Source organism: Carassius gibelio, chromosome A13 (genome assembly GCF_023724105.1).
Source record: "Carassius gibelio isolate Cgi1373 ecotype wild population from Czech Republic chromosome A13, carGib1.2-hapl.c, whole genome shotgun sequence".
NCBI lineage: Eukaryota > Metazoa > Chordata > Actinopteri > Cypriniformes > Cyprinidae > Carassius > Carassius gibelio.
In genome coordinates, this window is record NC_068383.1 from 26,940,089 (window position 1) to 26,957,854 (window position 17,766).

At 40.5% G+C, this 17,766-nt stretch overlaps 1 protein-coding gene across 1 annotated transcript in view; it reads left to right on the plus strand.

Moving 5' to 3' along the window:
- Positions 1 to 565: 565 nt before the first annotated feature.
- The window catches only part of LOC128026719 (collagen alpha-1(XXI) chain-like), an 87,192-nt gene continuing 69,991 nt past the window's right edge, over positions 566 to 17,766 (plus strand). Inside the window, exons 1-8 of the mRNA XM_052613982.1 lie at positions 566 to 853; positions 5,084 to 5,214; positions 5,487 to 6,047; positions 7,635 to 7,800; positions 7,889 to 8,117; positions 8,297 to 8,470; positions 15,713 to 15,790; positions 17,190 to 17,273. Of these exons, the coding sequence (XP_052469942.1) occupies positions 5,115 to 5,214; positions 5,487 to 6,047; positions 7,635 to 7,800; positions 7,889 to 8,117; positions 8,297 to 8,470; positions 15,713 to 15,790; positions 17,190 to 17,273 (1,392 nt within the window). The 5' untranslated portion in view covers positions 566 to 853; positions 5,084 to 5,114. The remainder of the gene's footprint in view (positions 854 to 5,083; positions 5,215 to 5,486; positions 6,048 to 7,634; positions 7,801 to 7,888; positions 8,118 to 8,296; positions 8,471 to 15,712; positions 15,791 to 17,189; positions 17,274 to 17,766) is intronic.

Here is a 17,766-nt window from a genome sequence, read left to right on the forward strand (position 1 = left end):
AAGTACAATATGCAAATGTTCAGCTTTCAAATTCATGAGTAACTCAATTGTAGACATTTCTTGTTTGCAGTAACTTATCCACTTCAATAAATTTAACATTTAGGAGAGAATAAATGTTGTGTCTTCTATGATGGATTGCATAAATCTTCTTCCAATGTCTAAATGATCTTACAGTGGACAAGATATGTCCTATAAACTGTTTCACTATCCTATATTTGAAATGGACTTTGTGTAAAAAAGACTACATGCTGCAATTTTACAGAAAAAAAAAATAGTTTCAAGAAATGCAGTTTACAAGCAAAACCATATAATTTCTCTACCAACATAAATGACTTAAGGAAGTCCAAACATACTGAAAAAAAAAATGTCCAAGAAATGAATCTGAAAAGAAAGAAAATATTGTATGAAGCAACAAACAGGCAACAACCTTCCACCTTGCAAGTTAGACTCAGAGAATGTGAAAGTATTTTCTCTTATCTAATCTTCTGGCTCATTCCTAAAACCCCACTTGCAATATTTATCCATTCAGCTGTCATACACAATCCCAATTGGAAGAATATTGGAATTACTATAATTTTCCTTCTGCTTCCACAAAAAGGGGGCTGACTCTTCTATTTAGTGAAGTTCTCCTTATCGGCATCTTATTTCAACCTCTGTAACCAGGAGGGAGAGAGAGAGAGAGTGAGTTGGAAGGTAAATGGAGAGGGCAGGCTCACATCTGCAAATCTGCAGCCTCCTCAAACCCAGCTCCTCCAACTCTGCGTTTTGCACAGCACTGACCATGAGAGACCAGGCAGTGTAAGTGAGGGGATTTTATTCAGTAAGAGTCCAGCTCCCTGCACATCAAACTGTGGTAAATCTTTGTCTTTTCTCTCTTTAACCGGTATAATGCATTGATTCTCATGACTGTTGTATTATTTGCACTTTTTCCTTCGGCTGCAACAAGCATGCAGAAAATACTGTTTCACATCTCATTATCTTACGGGCTATCCCAATGGATGAGGTCATTATGAAAAAAAAAAAAAAATGGCTTGTCTGAAATTCATCCAGGGCTTCTTGAATATGGCACTTTTTTATTTGAAAGGTGGTGTGCTGTTGTCTGTTGAATGTTGGGTTGATGCGTTCCTTTTTGAAAACATTTAAAAAGTTAAAAGTACATGCATAGACCGTCACATGCTTTGTTCTTTCTTGTCTGCAAATCTTTGGTCATGCAGACAACGAGCATGGTGAATTTATTAGTAATGGTTATCAGTTCCTGACTTGTGCCACTGTCATGAGTGAGGAATGAATGGAATTATATAACAGGGCTTTATCTAATCCGGGGTAAATGTGTGTATAAGTTATTCAGTCTAACTGAAGGAACAATGTAGCCTTATTTAACTTATAAGAGTTGTGTTCCCTTGTTGGTGATTAAAAAAGGCTGCGCAGACGAGCTGGAAGAGTATCAAAAGAGGGATTCTCCAACAAACCATTTGTGAGTAAGACATTCATGTTGATCATGTACGTAACTTGGTGGAAACTCCCTTGTAACAGCTCTGTCCTCGGTAGACTGTTGCCTTTACGGTCTTGATTATGTGAAACAATTTTAGTGGTCTTTCTGATATAAAGTTTTGGCTCTTCCAGTGAAGCCTGAGGAACTTGGCCCCCCCATTTATTTTCCCCTCATGTTGGCAAACTAATTGAACATGCCTTACAGCAGTTGTTGATTTTGGTATTGAAAAGCACCGCATTACAATAGCACATTTATAGCTGTGCAATGGAAAACAAGCAAAAAGGGACAATGGCTGCCAGTTAGAAAACATGAAGATAACTGATCCAAGAAAAGCCATACACAACAAATAATGAGCAACTACAGATGTGAAGTGAAATGAGAACCTTTCCTGGGAAACTGACTAAATAAAGCATACATATTTGGCACCCTTCCCGCATAGGATACAGAGAGGTTAACACCTCATCTGGAGGACAGGGATGAATCAGCTGTTCAACAAGGGTTTCCTGCCTCCCACATCCAGTTGGACAAAATCCATCGATGTGAAATTAATCTTAAAGAAGTATCAATACAAACACAACAAATTACTCACACTGAAATTCCACCAAGATTTAAATGTCATGTTTTGGAAGACACATGCTGAGGACACATTTGGCTAAATTTAAAGGGGCAATTCCTTTTCATAGTGTAGAATGTTTAAACATGCCGCATTCCAGCTACATTACTGTTCCAAAGCCTCCTTCGTCTTGACCTGGGACTGGAACCGTAAACTGTCTGGAGGTCCCCAATAACTTCCAAGGTCAATGAGAAGGTCATGGTGCAGAGAAAAGCCATATGGCTAAAGCTACAGGCTGGCAGACACACATGTCTTTCCAGTTTTTGTGCAGGACCTGTAGTCATTAATTCCATGAGAGTAATGGTGCATTATTTTTTTGGTTTAAAGTTGCTTTGGCTTTGTCACAGGGATATGATCTTGGTCACTGTCCACAACAACAATTTTGCTGGCAGAAAAATTTCCACTTCCAAGGAATAGTGTTTGTGGGGGCGTGGGTTTGAGCGCTTAGCATGCAGACAAGCTCATGAAAATAATGGAACGTTCCATATACCTCCCCTTGTGCTGAGCTTTGCAAAGCACTGGAGTGAGGGCTAGTTCCACCATGGCTGTCTTATGATACACCTCCTGGTCAAAGATTGGAAAACCTCAGTCATATAACTAGCCTAGGTCACAGGATTGGAAAACCTCAGTCATATAACTAGCCTAGGTCGCAGGATGTATAAAAGTTTCACTCGTCTTCCAGTCATGCTCAGATGTCTCAGCTGGTGGAGATGGTAAATTGCATTGGGAATCTCTGTTTGACCACAGCAATCAGTAGGCAAAATAACACCCCCATCCCTTCCAAAGGGAGCATTTCTGGTCTTCATTTATTATGGTAATTTTTTTTTTTTTTTATGTCTGCAGTTCTTTCTCTTTCTGGAAACAGCACACAGTTTCCAACAGGAGCCATAATTAGATGAAGAACAATTTCAAAATGTGACATGATTCTTCTTGGTGAGATTGCAAAAAAAAAAAAAAAAAAAAAAAAAATTATATATATATATATTGTGTTCAATATAAGGAAAGTTCAATTATGATCACTTGTGGCATAATGTTGATTACCACAAAAAAAAAAAAAAAAATAATAATAATCAATGGTATAGCAACAACATGCATAATAAGATTTTAGTGTGAATAAATACTCACCTAAAGGATTATTAGGAACACCATACTAATACTGTGTTTGACCCTCTTTCGCCTTCAGAACTGCCTTAATTCTACATGGCGTTGATTCAACAAGGTCCTGAAAGCATTCTTTAGAAATGTTAGCCCATATTGATTGGATAGCATCTTGCAGTTGATGGAGATTTGTGGGATGCACATCCAGGGCACGAAGCTCCCATTCCACCACATCCCAAAGCTGCTCTATTGGGTTGAGATCTGGTGACTGTGGGGGCCATTTTAGTACAGTGAACTCATTGTTATGTCCAAGAAACCAATTTGAAATGATTCACGCTTTGTGGCATGGTGCATTATCCTCCTGGAAGTAGCCATCAGAGGATATGTACATCGTGGTCGTAAAGGGATGGACATGGTCAGAAACAATGCTCAGGTAGGCCATGGCATTTAAACGATGCCCAATTGGCACTAAGGGGCCTAAAGTGTGCCAAGAAAACATCCCCCACACCATTAAACCACCACCAGCAGGCTGCACAGTGGTAACAAGGCATGATGGATCCATTCCAGTCTTCAGCTGTCCAATTTTGGTGAGTTTGTGCAAATTGTAGCCTCTTTCCCTATTTGTAGTGGAGATGAGTGGTACCTGGTGGGGTCTTCTGCTGTTGTAGCCCATCCGCCTCAAGGTTGTGCGTGTTGTGGCTTCACAAATGCTTTGCTGCATACCTTGGTTGTAACAAGTGGTTATTTTAGTCAAAGTTGCTCTTCTGTCAGCTTGAATCAGTCGGCCCATTCTCCTCTGACCTCTAGCATCAACAAGGCATTTTCAGCCCACAGGACTGCCACATACTGGATGTTTTTCCCTTTTCACACCATTCTTTGCAAACCCTAGAAATGGTTGTGCATGAAAATCCCAGTAACTGAGCAGATTGTGAAATACTCAGACCGGCCCATCTGTCACCAACAACCATGCTATGCTCAAAATTGCTTAAATCACCTTTCTTTTCCATTCTGACATTCAGTTTGGAGTTCAGGAGATTGTTTTGACCAAGACCACACCCCTAAATGCATTGAAGCAACTGCCATGTGATTGGTTGATTAGATAATTGCATTAATGAGCAATTGACCAGGTGTTCCTAATAATCCTTTAGGTGAGTGTAAATAAATAATAATAAATCAGTTACTATCCCTGATCAGTGTAAACCTTTTTTTTTTTTAACTTTGTCATGTTGTCATGACAACAAATCATCTTAAATTGGGAACTGACCATAAAAATGATGAGAACCTTACACCTCAAGTAAGTAAGCAAGTTTTGATAGAGCAATTAATGAAAGTGCGTTAATAAAAATGTAAGCTTCACAGTTCTGCTTTTAAATGCTATAAAAAACTCTGTGACACCACTGTACGCTCAAGTTTTTCTTTAAAGAAAGGTAAGCACAGGGTTTTATTTTTTTCACAAATGCTGCTTATTCTGCTTAACGATCTCAGAACCAGATCAGTAAAGGCTTAATGTACAATTATGCCATTGTTTGAATTTAGATGTTCAAATTATGAAGTATTGCATAATATGCTTGTTTCTCATTCCAGTTATTAAAAAAGGTGACATTCTCATTCTCAGAGAAAAACATTCTCTGGTTTTCATATCCAAGCCAAGAAATGCACAACCATCTTCATTAGCATGGATCAAATTAACCACATTGTATCCTGTATCGCAACCAATGCAATAAAATTGCAGTTCAACTGTTTTGGTTGAGATGTTTATATTGATTATGAAAAGCATGCCATTCATTTAACAAAACTATAAAAACTAAACATCTGCAAATCCAATGGCATTGATATGAAGACATCTATGAAATGCATGTCTTATCTTCATTTCTCTTCAGGTGCTAAACTGGAGCTTGGTATTTCAGGAACATGGGTTGCAAAATGAGATCCATGCATTTTGTGCTTTGGTGTCTTTACTTCATGCTCCTTCACTTGTTTTGCACAGCACAAGATGAAGACATGAAATTAAGTAAGCGTGCTTCTCTCATCTTCATTAGTGTATGTTGCATGAAGACTATTGACTATCACCTAATGATGCAATGTTCATTGTGGCTGTCTTAATACAGAGCAAATGTAACAATTTCTGCAGCTCCTTTAGAACAATTTGATCATCCAATTAGGAACACAAGGCAGACTGTCGATAATTTGATAGAACTTTGTCAAGGGTCTAAACTGTGCTTTGCAGTGTGAGAAGGTCAAACTTATGCAGGACAAAATCTCATCTTCGTTCCTCAATTTCAGGTTGTAGGACAGCACCAAGTGATTTAGTATTCATACTCGATGGATCATGGAGTGTGGATGACATAAACTTTGAGATTGTCAAACGTTGGCTGGTAAATATTACCATGAGCTTCGACATCGGTCAGAAGTTCACCCAGGTTGGGGTGGTGCAATATAGCGATGACCCCTTCTTGCATATACCCCTAGGAAAACATTTTTCAAGCAGTGACCTCATCAAGGCAATGGAGTCCATAGAATACATGGGTGGGAACACAAACACAGGGAAGGCCATAAAGTTTGCCAATGACAAACTCTTTGCCTTGTCTGAGCGAGGTCCGAATGGCATTGCAAAAATTGCTGTGGTTCTGACGGATGGGAAGTCACAAGATGAAGTGCTAGCTGCTGCAGAAGCTGCAAGGAAAAAAGGGATAATTCTTTTCGCAATTGGCATTGGTTCTGAGATCGAGGAGGGAGAGCTCAAGGCCATTGCCAACAAACCATCCTCAACCTATGTTTTTTATGTGGAAGACTATAAAGCTATTGTAAAGATCCGTGAAGTTATTAGGCAGAAGCTGTGTGAAGGTAAGTCTCCATGTACTGCTCCTCCATGTCTTTAAGCTTTCATATTAGATTTTCAAATTCATTTGTATAACAACAATGAAATGACACTGTTTTATGGTCTTTAGTTTCCTCAGAGGAGCAAGCCTTTGTAGCTTTACCATGTCATTTAGCAACGGAGACAGGTTTATGGCTTCTCCATGTTTGAGTTGCATGCATCATTTTGAGCCTCACCAACATGGCTGTAAATTGTCCAAAAGTGTGAAATCGGGATCATTGCTGAGTGTGTTTCAAAGATTGTGACATCAATTACCAGCAAGCTTACAAACAAGCCAGTTCAATTGTTTGAAAGTTATGCAAAAGGCCAGTAATTATGAGATGTTTATACACTGCTTATCCAATTGTGGCACATATTTTTAACTCAAACCCTGGCAGAATGTCAATCATATAATGGACGGGATTCTTGGCTTTGAAACCAAATTAAACCCTGCGGCTCGTGACGATAAATAGATTTGTAAAGACGTAAAATGATCTGTCTGTGCAAGAAACTGAACAGTATTTATATTGTTTTTTTACCTCTGATTTTACCGCAATGTCTGAACTGTCCTGAGCACACACTGAGTGCATTGTCAACAGCTGGTGCCTGATGCGTCGTCTTCTTCTTCTTGCTTTACAGTGGATCACAGACTTATAAATGCATTACCACCACCAATCTCTCAAATGGACCATTGACACTCTATCTACAATCTCGATTAGATAGGTGGCGGTAATGCACAAATAAAAGTATGTGATCCACCGTAAAGCAAGAAGAAGAATTTGTTTGAAAATAAGACTAAAAATGGCTGAAATTGTTAGTCTGTTGTGTTTTTTTACTCTCTAAGCCGTGAGTCCCATCCACTTACATTATATGACTGACAGACTGCAACAGTTTGAGTGAAAAAAAATCTTAATTTGTGTTCTACTGAAGAAACAAAGTCACATATCTTGGATGCCCTGGGGGTAAGCAGATTAACATCAAATTTTCATTTTTGGGTGATCTGTCCCTTTAAGTCTGAAATGCGGAAGTAGTAGAAGTGATCAAATGCCAAACCTGATCATCATTGAGTCATGAAAAGGGGAGAAAGTATTTCTCAATGCACATTTCTGTTCTAATAATGGATCAATCTAATAATGGAAAAAAACAGCCCTCCATAAACGTTTGCTTAGACTCCTGAAACTCAGGATAGAAAGTTCTTCTGGACACTGGAAAAGTTAATGATTAAGGCACTTTATGAAAGAAGAGGTCATCTTTTATCTGGTGTTTGCAATGGTGGGGACATTCTTTAGTTGGGCTGCATATTTGCACAATGTCAAGTGTTCCACGCCAAGGTCTTCCTACATTTTTTTTTTGGTCTAGCCTCCTACCCAAGTAAAATAAACCACTACATTCCATAAATAGTTAACCCTTTCCAGTCATTTTTTCCCCTCACCATTGCACATATTGATGTGATATTAATATTAAAGCTAATTAAATGATGAGAAATGCTTGGTTAGCCTTATGTAGATTCATGCATTTTTTTTTTTATTGTTGTGTGGCAATTTATCTCGTTTTCTCCATTTAATGTATCATAGAGACTGTATGCCCAGCAAAGATTCCAATCAATTCTCGAGATGAGAAAGGATTTGACATTCTCCTCCATCTCAACTTGGCTAAAAAAGCTAAAAAGACACAAGGATCTTTTGATGGCAGCAATGCCTACCAGGTGACATCCCGAGTTGACCTGAGTGAGAGCACTAGGTAAAATCACTTTTGGTATCAAGCCTCTCTGTTCTAGGAAGTATACTCTGTTCAAAGTGAAACCGTGTCTTCATCTTTATCTCCATAGGATGTTATTTCCAGGCGGACTTCCACCATCCTATGTTTTTGTGGCCACGCTGAAGTACAAAGGCTCTGTGGTTATGGAGGATTGGGATCTATGGCGGATACAGACTAAGGATGAAAAGCCTCAAATGGCTGTTACTCTGAATGGTCTAGACAGAACAGTGATGTTCACCACCACAAGCAACACACCAAGTGGAACTCAAACTGTGGTCTTCACTAAAGCACCTGCTAAGGTAAATACACATTGTCAGGAGAAATAATACATGAACTCTCAGTGCAGTGCCACTGATTGAGTTTACTGAAACATTCTTATCTTCCTCATAAAGTCACATTTATGATATATTAATTTAATGTAAAAATTTTAAATGGTATAAAACTCCATAATCTGCATTCTGCTTTATGTATTTTACAGAAACTATTTGATGAAAAATGGCATCAGCTGCGTCTTCTAATTACAGAGGAAGACATCACTCTGTATGTTGATGATTTGGAAATTGAAACCTTGGCATTGGAGCCTCCTGATGGTATTTTTATTAATGGAAAAACACAGGTTGGGAAGTACGTAAGCAAAGAAACAACTGTACCTGTAAGTACATTCTATAGACCAGTTATTTTTTTTGTCACAAGCACCAATAATATATACTTGTTTACTGAACATCTCACCTAAATCTCATTGAATAAAGTTATTGGTGATATGGAGATGTGATGTTGAGATGATGCGTGCCCTTTCAGGGATACTGAAGAGTGGTCAAATTTGTATATTTATTTGGATTTTAATAGTTGAAATTAGCTTTCTCAACATCATTATAAGGGAAGGGCAACATCAACCCTTTAAACTTTGAGGACATCACTAGCAGATGCGACTACATTTCATGCACCATTCATAGTGATCTCAGTGGATGAGCAATGTATTTGATGCACCATGAACTTTACTGTGTTGGTGCACGATTCACCAGTGCTCTTTGTTTCTCACACACGCACAAAGAGAGAATGTGAAACATTACAACCACATGAACTCACACATTAAATGTCAAGTTCATTCAGAAATAATCAGCCTTTAAAGGTGCTTTCACACTTGGTTTGATTGCTTGGTCTGAACTCAAGTTCGATTGACCCCGCCTCCCTCTGTCTCCATTAGATTGTTGTCCATTGAGTTTTTTGGTTCAGAACCACAGTATGTTTGCATCATTAGAGTTGCAGCTGTTTACCCCTGTTGCTAGGTAATGACTGTGTAGAAGATGGCGAAATGAATGGATACTTGATTTTGAAAATTTATTTTAGTTTTCAAAGTACCAAGCCAGAACCCCTTGTTCACATGAACTGTACCCTAGAACACCCTTTTCAGATGGAATCAGGTATGTTTTGTGGGTGCACGCTCACATTATCCAAATGAACCGAACACTGACGTCAAATATACTCCAAACGTGTTAGTGTGAAATCCCCCTAAGGCTAAGCAGAAGCCATTGCCGGATGGTTCCTTCAGTAGTGGTTGGGAATAATGCATTAGCAGCAGTCTCGATGGCTAATGCTAACCTAGTACAATCTACACTCAAATAATGCTAGATCAAAAACGACCAAATCTAGGTCGTTTTGGCCAGCCAGCACTGGGTAGTTTTGACACAGCTGAGTTGGGTTAAATGTGACACAACATTCTGGGTTGTTTGATTTAACCCTAGAATGCCTGAAAGTGTTCATTTTTTCAGCCATTTTTAATTTAGTCTTAGTCTTCATATTAGTCTTAAGTCATATTAGTCTTAGGTTTCAAATGTACTTTTTAATAATCATATTTATTCAACCGTGTCCTGTTTTTGTTTAGTCAAGTTTTACTCTATGATAAATTTCTGAGAATTTTAGTCTAATTTTTGCTGTACATGAGTAAACTAATACTTATACTACTACTACTACTACTACTACTACTACTAATAATAATAATAATACGAAAAATAATAATAATAATAATAATAATAATAATAATAACTATTTTTATTATTATAAGTTTTGCCCAAAATTATACTCAAAAAGATTATTGTATTGTATTTTTATATTTCAGATTCTGCACTATGAATTCATGATATTTGGCAACGGCACACATGAAAACGTCTCAGGTTACGAATGTAACCATGGTTCCCTGAGAGGGAACGAGACACTGCGTCCTCTGAAGGGACACTATGGGGAACACCTCATCGTGACCCGTGTCTGAAGCATACTTTGAAAAACGCCAACGTGTTGGCCGTCGACAGCCTCTGACGTCGCTACCGGCGCGATTATAAATACGCGCCCGTAGGACCCGTCACTTATCTTCTTCATGAAGCTTGCGGAAAGATTCCTTTAAAGGGATACAGCTAAGAACCTGTTTATTACCAAGTCTTGCCTGTCACAAAGGAGGGGCTCTCGTGGCACTCTGATAGAGCAGCTCGTAGATGGAATGGCCCAGAAGCAGAGCAATTGGAGGACGGAACGTGCAGATGAAGCCTCGGCCATGCCTGTACCACGGCGTCCAGCCCCAATGGAGCTGGATGAGTCAGAGGAAGCCAGAGGGGATAGGGCGGCGCTCTCTGGAGCTGCAAAACCGATCCACCCAGGTCTGGCCAACCTCTCTAACTCTGCTTCAACACCTTGGTGCGAAGGCGCCATTCCCCGAGCCTCAGCCCCTTCTCAGCAGGATGTCTGCTCTCACAGTGCGTCTCAAAACAGTATGTACACTTACCACTTATGTGGATTCCAGACAGTGCGCAAAGTGTTAACGTGCACACTGACCACCATGTGGTTTTGAGAAAGTACACAGGCTTAGCGTGTGTACAGAAAAGTTACCTGACAACCACTGTATGTGGGAGCTCACCTTCAGAGACCTGTGAAGCCTACTATCTGATAACCACAATATGTGGGAGCTCACCTACAGAGAGGCCTAGAGAGGCCTACTACCTGTTACCAGATAACCACCTCAGTGGAAGGTAACATGGAACTCGACTCCAGGGAGGCCTGTTGAGGCCTACTACCTGACAACCACAAACCGTGGGAGCTCATTTTCAGAGAGACCTGGTGAAGCCTACTATCTGAAAAACCACAATATGCGGGAGTCCATACAGCCCCTCATGTTGAGGGAAGCGATGCTTGGGTTGTATAACAAATACACACTGGTTGAATGAAGCCCAAGGAACCTCGGGGCTAATCATTTTAAGAAAGGGAACGAATTGGAGCGCGTAACCCTTACCGTACAGGATTTTAGAAAGTGAGCAGAGCCTTGTGTGCACACTTACCACTTACGTGGAGTTGAGACAGTGCGCAAAGTGTTCACGTGCACACTGACCACCATGTGGTTTTGAGACAGTACACAGGCTTAGTGTGTGTACAGAAAGGTTCCTAAGCATTGCAGAGGCGCTGGATCGCACGGGAGAGGCGAGCTCCAACCCTCAAGCGAGGGGAGCATCACCTGAGGCAGTACATACAGAAGGACTCCATAACTACCACCTCCCCGGATGCGCCAAGTGTCCACGGATATCCATGAAAGCATGGACAGTGGCAGTGCTGTGCCAGTTCTGATGATCAGCCAGGCTCCTCGGGAGGGGTATGGGACGAGCAACCGTAGAGCACTTGCTTCCCGCACGCGTAACTCGCTCCGCGGTGGGTGACGCACCCTGGGGGGGACGAACCCACGCGGCACGGCCGCCTGCCGAAGCCCTGTGATCGTGGCCAGAGCACAAGGCTGGAACTGAGCACTGTAAAGGAAACTCACAGAGTTTGTTAGTAGACATATAACCACCAGCAACATAACACCCATAAGCAGAAAGGGTTACATACTCACCCACCCTCCTGTACTGGAGTCCCGCTTTACAGGGCGCCCCCTTTTGGTCCGGACCGTCAGTAAGGTGGTCGCTATGAAAATAGGACCAACCAAAAACATAACCGGTCCAGGATAGGAGACTGTTATGTGAGAAACTTTCCACCTAACCCCGATCAGGTGGAGCGCTGGTGGCTCCTCGTGACCCGCGATTCCTCTTGTCCCTGCCCTCAGGTGGGGGAGGAGTGCGAGCCACGACACTAGCCTTCTGCGCCCGTCTTCCTCACGATCCTCAGATCGTGATGGGCCAAGACCCCTTTGTTGTTCGGGCTCTGCTGCTGCGTTTGATTTACCATTTAAGCGGGATGTATCCTGGAAAGGCTTAGATGGCAAAGAGGGGAGATTTTAGAGAGGATGTTCCCCCACTGAGAGATAGCTAGCCAGCATCTCTTCTACAGGGGGGAATCCTCTCATAGCCGTTCTCGTGCATGCCATCGATATCAGCATAACTCGTATGCTGAAACCGATGGATGCGAGATAAAAACGGCCTCTTCCATTCCTTTTCGACTTCTGCACGTAAGTCAGGCAAGAATGGGAGGCTCACCTGGGCTGGCGGGCTATGGTCAGATAAATAACACTCATCGAGGCTACCTCGCGACGTTACCCTTCTGGCACGCTTCCATGGCAAGTTTATTTTATTTTAATGTTTTTTTTTAATTTTTATTAATTTATTTTTTATTTTGCCGCGGCATGATCCATAACCTCTAACAGCTCCCCATACGCAGAGCAGCAGAAATGAGCGGCTCAGCCTCAGCTTCTTCGCCACTCTCAAATATCTCCTGCTCTTTCTGGGTAGAACCCAGCAGAGCACTAACTTCAGTGTCAGAATGGGTTAATGACAACGCATCTTCCTCCTGAAGTTCACTCTCGTTTGCCATCGGAGAGTGTGAGAGGAAAAGTCCCTCTCTACACTCCTCAGCGAGATCCACCCATGATCCCCACGAGCTCATTCTCCTCCGTGCCTCGGCAACGGCGGGTCCTGAGCCGCGAGATCCAGATGACAAACAAGAGCGGAGCTTTTTCACAGAAAGACGCCCGCAGTGCGCGCAGATTGCCCCCTCAAGGACATTGCGCGAGTGCTCTTCGTCCAAACAAGAGACGCAAAGACTGTGTGTGTCATCAGGTGTCAAATAACGCTGACATGGATGCACACACTGTTTAAACGCCTTGCTAGTGGATGCCATGATAACAATAATAGATCGCTCTTACCGTTCTGGTCGTTTCTCAGATGCATGCTTCAAACAAAACAGTCAATGAAGACGAAGAAGATAAATGACGGGTTATACGTGTGCGTCTTTATAGTCACGCCGGTAGCGACGTCAGAGGCTGTGGCCGGCCAACACGTTGGCGTTTTTCAAAGTATGCTTCAGACACGGGTCAGGACGAGGTGTTCCCCATAGTGTCCCTTCAGAGGACGCAGTTCGAAGTTCTCTTGACAGGGAACTTTGTTTTGTATCTGTCTGCAAAGATGATGCAAAGATACCTTTTACTTAATTCTTGAGAAATGTGGGTAGTGAAGGTTCAGACAGGAAAGTTATTTAAAAATTAAAACTACGTTTTAAAAGTAATACATTTATTAAAATAAATATAAATAAATAAAAAAATAAAATAAAATAAAAACCTTTTTTTTATGCATATAAAAGGGACGTAAACAAAGATGTTTAATATATGAAAACAAATCAATGTCTCGGTTACATATGTAACCCTTGTTCACTGATGGAGGGAACACACACATTCATGATGACATTAGAGGTCTCACGTGTGGAAGGCTCAATCACCTCTGAGTTTAAAAGGAAAGGCCATAGAAAATTGGAGACTGGATTTTGCATCCTCAGGCTTACAAGATACAGTATAAGGTATATTCAGGGTTGTGGCAAAGGTACATAACATCTCCTCTCCCCAAATCAGGGAATGAGGGTTACATACGTAACGAGATGTTCCCTATCTGTCAGGGACTCTACAGTTTGAGAGAACGGTTCTCACATCCCTTGTAAGGGGGAATGGTGAAGCAAGCATGACACCGAGACAGTTCTTCTTACCACTTACCTATTAACCATGGAAAGAGACTAGCTCTGTGCTTAGGTTGTAGAACCTTGCGAAGGTGTTTGGTGTTACTCCATACCAAGAAAAGAGATTCTATGCACAAGGGAGAGTTTGCTCTTTTCCTAGGTGACCAGATGCTGCAATTGGCTGATGTGCTAGAACACCAGGTAACTGTGAACAGACAACTGTTCTCATGACTCAGCTATGATTAGGATCCTAATGCTCACTTCCCGTAATGGAGCAAGGGTTCCCTCCTTGACTTTGGTAAAGACACAGGCTAAATTAAGACTCGTTGATCCAGGATTGGCCGAAGGCCAAGGCTGTTTTGGGCATGATGAAGTAAGGGTGTAAAATGCCTGGTTCCTCTTGGCTGGATGGACAGGCTTGATTGTGTCTTTTGACAGTAGGATAGCAGTCTCCTTGTGCAGCACAGGGGCATCTTTGAGGAAGTGGTGCATTGCTCACTGTTAACCCATGAGCCATATAACCCAGAGGAAGAGGAAACTGTTCTTTTAATGAAAATGTGGGTACCACTGGCCGTTGAGCCAGTGGAGGAACAGAATGAAGAAGAAACAAAAAATTATCCGCCCAGCCCACCTGGACAAAGAGTGTTGGTTCCCTCACCTTTGGTTTGCCCATGTCAGGGTTACCTCATTGTTTTTGTCATGGGGTGAAGAATCACACGACAGCAAGGAGTGCAAAGTAAGACCCCGGAGGGTGGATTTATTTGGGTGAGAGAGAGTTCCGTGGTCAGGAGTGAGAAGTGCTGGTGCGCTGGTCGTGGTGGTGTCCCAGGTGCGGCGTGTCCGTGTGTGGGGGGTGCTGATCGGTCACGAGCTTTCTGCAAGGGAACACAGAGACCAGCATTAGCATCCAGTCTTCTGGAGTGATCACTCACTTGTGTATCAGTGGCAGCGGGCTTGATTGACCGCAGCTGTGACCGATCAGCCGGTGATGAGGTTTCGAGGTGCTCGTCGTACGTTTCCAGGGCGACGCTGATGAGGCCTCGGGACACGCGTCACATCTTCATAAAGGATTTAGCAGCCTGGAACACGGGGGACGCCACGTTCCTGGAGCTCGACATGCCAGCTTCATTGTAGTCTCAGTGTAGTCCTTTTTTTTTCTTAAACTCAGAGGTGATTGAGGTTCCCAAGTAAGACCCCTTATGTCGTTATGACTTAACTTGTGACCAACAGATAGGGAACCCAGCTTCCTTACTCAACAGTGCCAACCTTCTCAAAAATTTCAGCTAATTAGTTTGAGTTAACACAGACATTTTTAGTAGTGGTAGAATTCATAGTATTTTATTGTCAGTGTGTCGGTCATCACTCCTAGCCTATAAAAAAATATCAATCAGTTTGATTGACTGATGTTTGTAAAAAGTTTAGTTATGCTTTCAAATCATCACATATGAGTGTATCGTTTTGAAAAGCTGTTATTTTGTGAAGAGGAGCACAATCCAAATAGTTCTTCATATATGAATGTATATCATTTTTCATTCACAGAGGCTGGAATAAAAAATTGTGATTCTATATTTACAAGGTGTGCCAAGAGGGCTGAAGAATAACATAATTTTGTGTATGTATCATGTAAATTATCATGTAATTTAAATGTTAAATTGATTCACTATTCTTTCTTTGGACTACAAACATCATTAATTCAAACAAAAAAAGTTTTAAAATTATACAATTTTGGGAAGGAACATTTTTGTAATGGAAGTTTTTGGAACTTTTGTGCATTTGTGATATTTTGACAAAGAATAAACATAATATTGAATATTTTCAACATGTGCAACTCAGCAGTGTTCCTGTGGAAAAGCAGACAGCATGTCTTGTTGACACCAAATGTGTTTCATATGTAACAGGGAGCACCTTTTCCCCAGTCCCAGACCTTGATTTTTTTTTTAATTACCTGTATTTCTCTCTCTTTCTCTATATTTCTGAACAGTTTGAAATACAAAAACTCAGAATCTACTGTGACCCTGAGCAGAATAACAGAGAAACTGCCTGTGAAATACCTGGAGTTGTGAGTACCAGAATCTTGGTTGTTTCTGTTTTGGCCTATACAAATATGTTCCACAAATTAATGTCATATCGTATTAAGAGTGACTTTATATTTAAAATATAAGAAGTAAAATAGTTAACATATAGGTTTGTTCTTTTAATTTTAATTTTTTTTTAATTCCTATAATTCCAGTCCAACATGTTTTGGAATTATTTTAATGTACTAATCTTATCTAATCTAGCAAAATAAAAGAATCTTTTCAATTTCATACGGAGCATGATATTTGCTCAGAAACGTTTATTAGAAAGTCAATCACATCTTTGCGCAACAATGGCTTTGTCATTGTTCTCAGTTCACTAACTCAATTTGCTTGACCTGGCACTATTTTCCCACTCTCTTTGAGACACTGTTTAGAGATGTAAGGGCATTTATAAACACTGTGGCAAACACTTTATTTCACATCATTTTCCTTTTCTGCTTGCATGTTGCAGTAAAGCCTTGCACCTATAAGCTAAGTTTAGTTTTTATTGCCCAGGCTCCTTCATGTAATTTTGCTCCTTTTATTTTTAGGATGGAGAGGTATGTACTTTTGAAGGTGGCTTTGCTTGCTTTCAAAAGTTACTTCTAATCTCATTTTGAATCGCAGAGGTAAGATTTGCCTCATTTTTCTTTGGAGTGTCTAAGTATTGTCATACAGTAGCTTGAAAAATCTTTCAATGGACTGTCAGCAGCTTTGAAAATGTATGGCTGAAAGATGCTGGGGTAAACCTTCTCACTGACAAAAGCATTCAGTGAAACTGCTTGAATAAAACTACTATAGCAGCGCCATGCTACTCTACTGTACTTTAAAGCAAATCATAGTACTATCAAGGTACCATGTCCAAAAAAATCATATAAATCATGATATTTTTTGGTGTATCATATGATGGCTGCAAGTTGGCATGAAACTTGATAGTCTTTTCTTTCCTATTGCGAAATATATTTATGAGTCAACTGGCTTCTTGAAAGAGATAAAAAAGACATATAGGGCATGACTTGATCTTGTCCATCAGGAATTGATTGGATCATTGTTGTTTGCCAAATGCTGTGATCTCATGTCGGTTACATTGCTGGAGGGGAGGGATTATTGTCCTGCCCTAATGCCAGTGCATAAGTCATCAGAGTCAGAGAAGAGATGTTGTTGTGAAGGGAAGGATACATTATTTTTATTCAACAATTGTATTATGCTGTATTTCAACTGCAGTTACATGGCTATTTTAGAACTACTGGGTTGTACTGCTGAATGATTAAAAAAAAAAAAAAAAAAAAAAACATTATTATAAAAAAAGTCTGCTATGAACACAGAGAGGTAATTATGTCTGATGATTTATGTTTTATGAAATGCCCCGTAGTAAAACAAGTTTTCCTGTTTTTTCTTCAGTGTACTTATGGACCAGGTGACATTGATTTAACACCAGAGCCATGCATCTGTCCACCTGGGCCACCTGGTGCCCCAGGAATGAAGGTACAATAGACTATTCCTCAATCCATTTGGTCAGTTTATACAACAGAACAGCCTTTGTAATCTCTTCATTACATAAAATGTCATTGCATTGCACATAAAAGTCTCCAAAAGTCAAGTTTAAGGTTTATAAGGTCAAGCCAATGCTTGAAAACACATGCTGCTTTTCAGCAGGTGATCACAGTAAAACGTCCCAGAACAGAATTCGAAATAGTTTACGGAAAGATTTCCTTGACTGCATGTGGAGATTAAAAGAGTTACAGACAGATTGAGTACATAACTGTACTGTAATGTATACATTTTCATTTATTAAGTATTATTGTTGTACTGTTAGTTTTCACATCATTTTCACATAAAAGTTATTACATAATGCAAAGCATTGTGTTGAGGGGTAAACTGTGATGTCTATATATAATTATTATATTTCTTTTTTTTATGAATCATAATTTTGCAATACAATTATGTTAATACTATTTACAATGCATAATTTGTACAC